Raw genomic sequence first — 839 nt, forward strand, 5'->3', positions numbered from 1 at the left:
TGCCTCCAGTCAGCTCCTGCACTCCAGACTCCAGCCACACTCCTGCTCAGCGCCATGGCCCCAGCCACACGTCCTCTCCTGAGTGCAGCGCTGCTGTTGCTGCTGCTATTGGCCACCAGCCACCAGGCTACAGGTGGGACCCGCGGCTGCCATCCCTGGAGGAGCCTCGGGTGGGCGCAGCCTCCCACAGCCCTACTGACAAAGTGTCTTTTCTCACAGGGACAGTTATGGCCAGTGAACTGCGCTGTAAGTGCCCGAACACCATACCAAGGATTGCTTTAGAGGAAATCCAGAGCTTGAAGGTGACGCCCTCAGGACCCCACTGCACCCAGACAGAAGTCATGTGAGTGTCTCCCCAGGCTGTCTCTGCCACCACCAGAGCAGCTCAGACCCTCCTGCTGCCCCATGCTCACTCCAGTGGGACCTCACAGCTTAGAAGGGGCCCCCTTTCTCTCTGCAGAGCCACTCTCAAGAATGGTAAAGAAGTTTGTCTGGATCCCAAAGGCCCTAGGCTTCAGAAGATCATTCAAAAGATCCTGAAGACGTGAGTGATGCTTTGTTTCGCTCTCTGGGCCTCATTCTAGTACTGGCCTCTGACTCCTGAAAACTACCTCAGGGAAAGTCATTGAACTAGGAATGTGGTGATTATCTTTACAATTCTAATAATCCTTCTGATAATTAATTAGTGTATTGTGGTGCTGGAAGGGTTTTTCCAGGATCCTGTATCCCCACCTGTAGCTTATCTCCGTTAAATAAGAGTAGGTAACACAGCTTTTTAAAAAATTTTCATTTGCCTTGGCCTCCCAATATGTATGTAACTATGTATGTATGTAGATAGA

The 839-nt window shown here is 51.4% G+C and overlaps 1 protein-coding gene across 1 annotated transcript; it reads left to right on the plus strand.

The window, feature by feature from the left end:
- Nucleotides 1-548, plus strand: LOC130876413 (C-X-C motif chemokine 3-like). Its single transcript, XM_057772927.1, has 3 exons — nt 1-133; nt 220-343; nt 461-548. The coding sequence occupies exons 1-3, from the start codon at nt 55-57 to the stop codon at nt 546-548; spliced, it is 291 nt and encodes a 96-aa protein (XP_057628910.1). The 5' UTR covers nt 1-54.
- Nucleotides 549-839: the final 291 nt, after the last annotated feature.

Source organism: Chionomys nivalis, chromosome 6 (genome assembly GCF_950005125.1).
Source record: "Chionomys nivalis chromosome 6, mChiNiv1.1, whole genome shotgun sequence".
Classification (NCBI taxonomy): Eukaryota; Metazoa; Chordata; class Mammalia; order Rodentia; family Cricetidae; genus Chionomys; species Chionomys nivalis.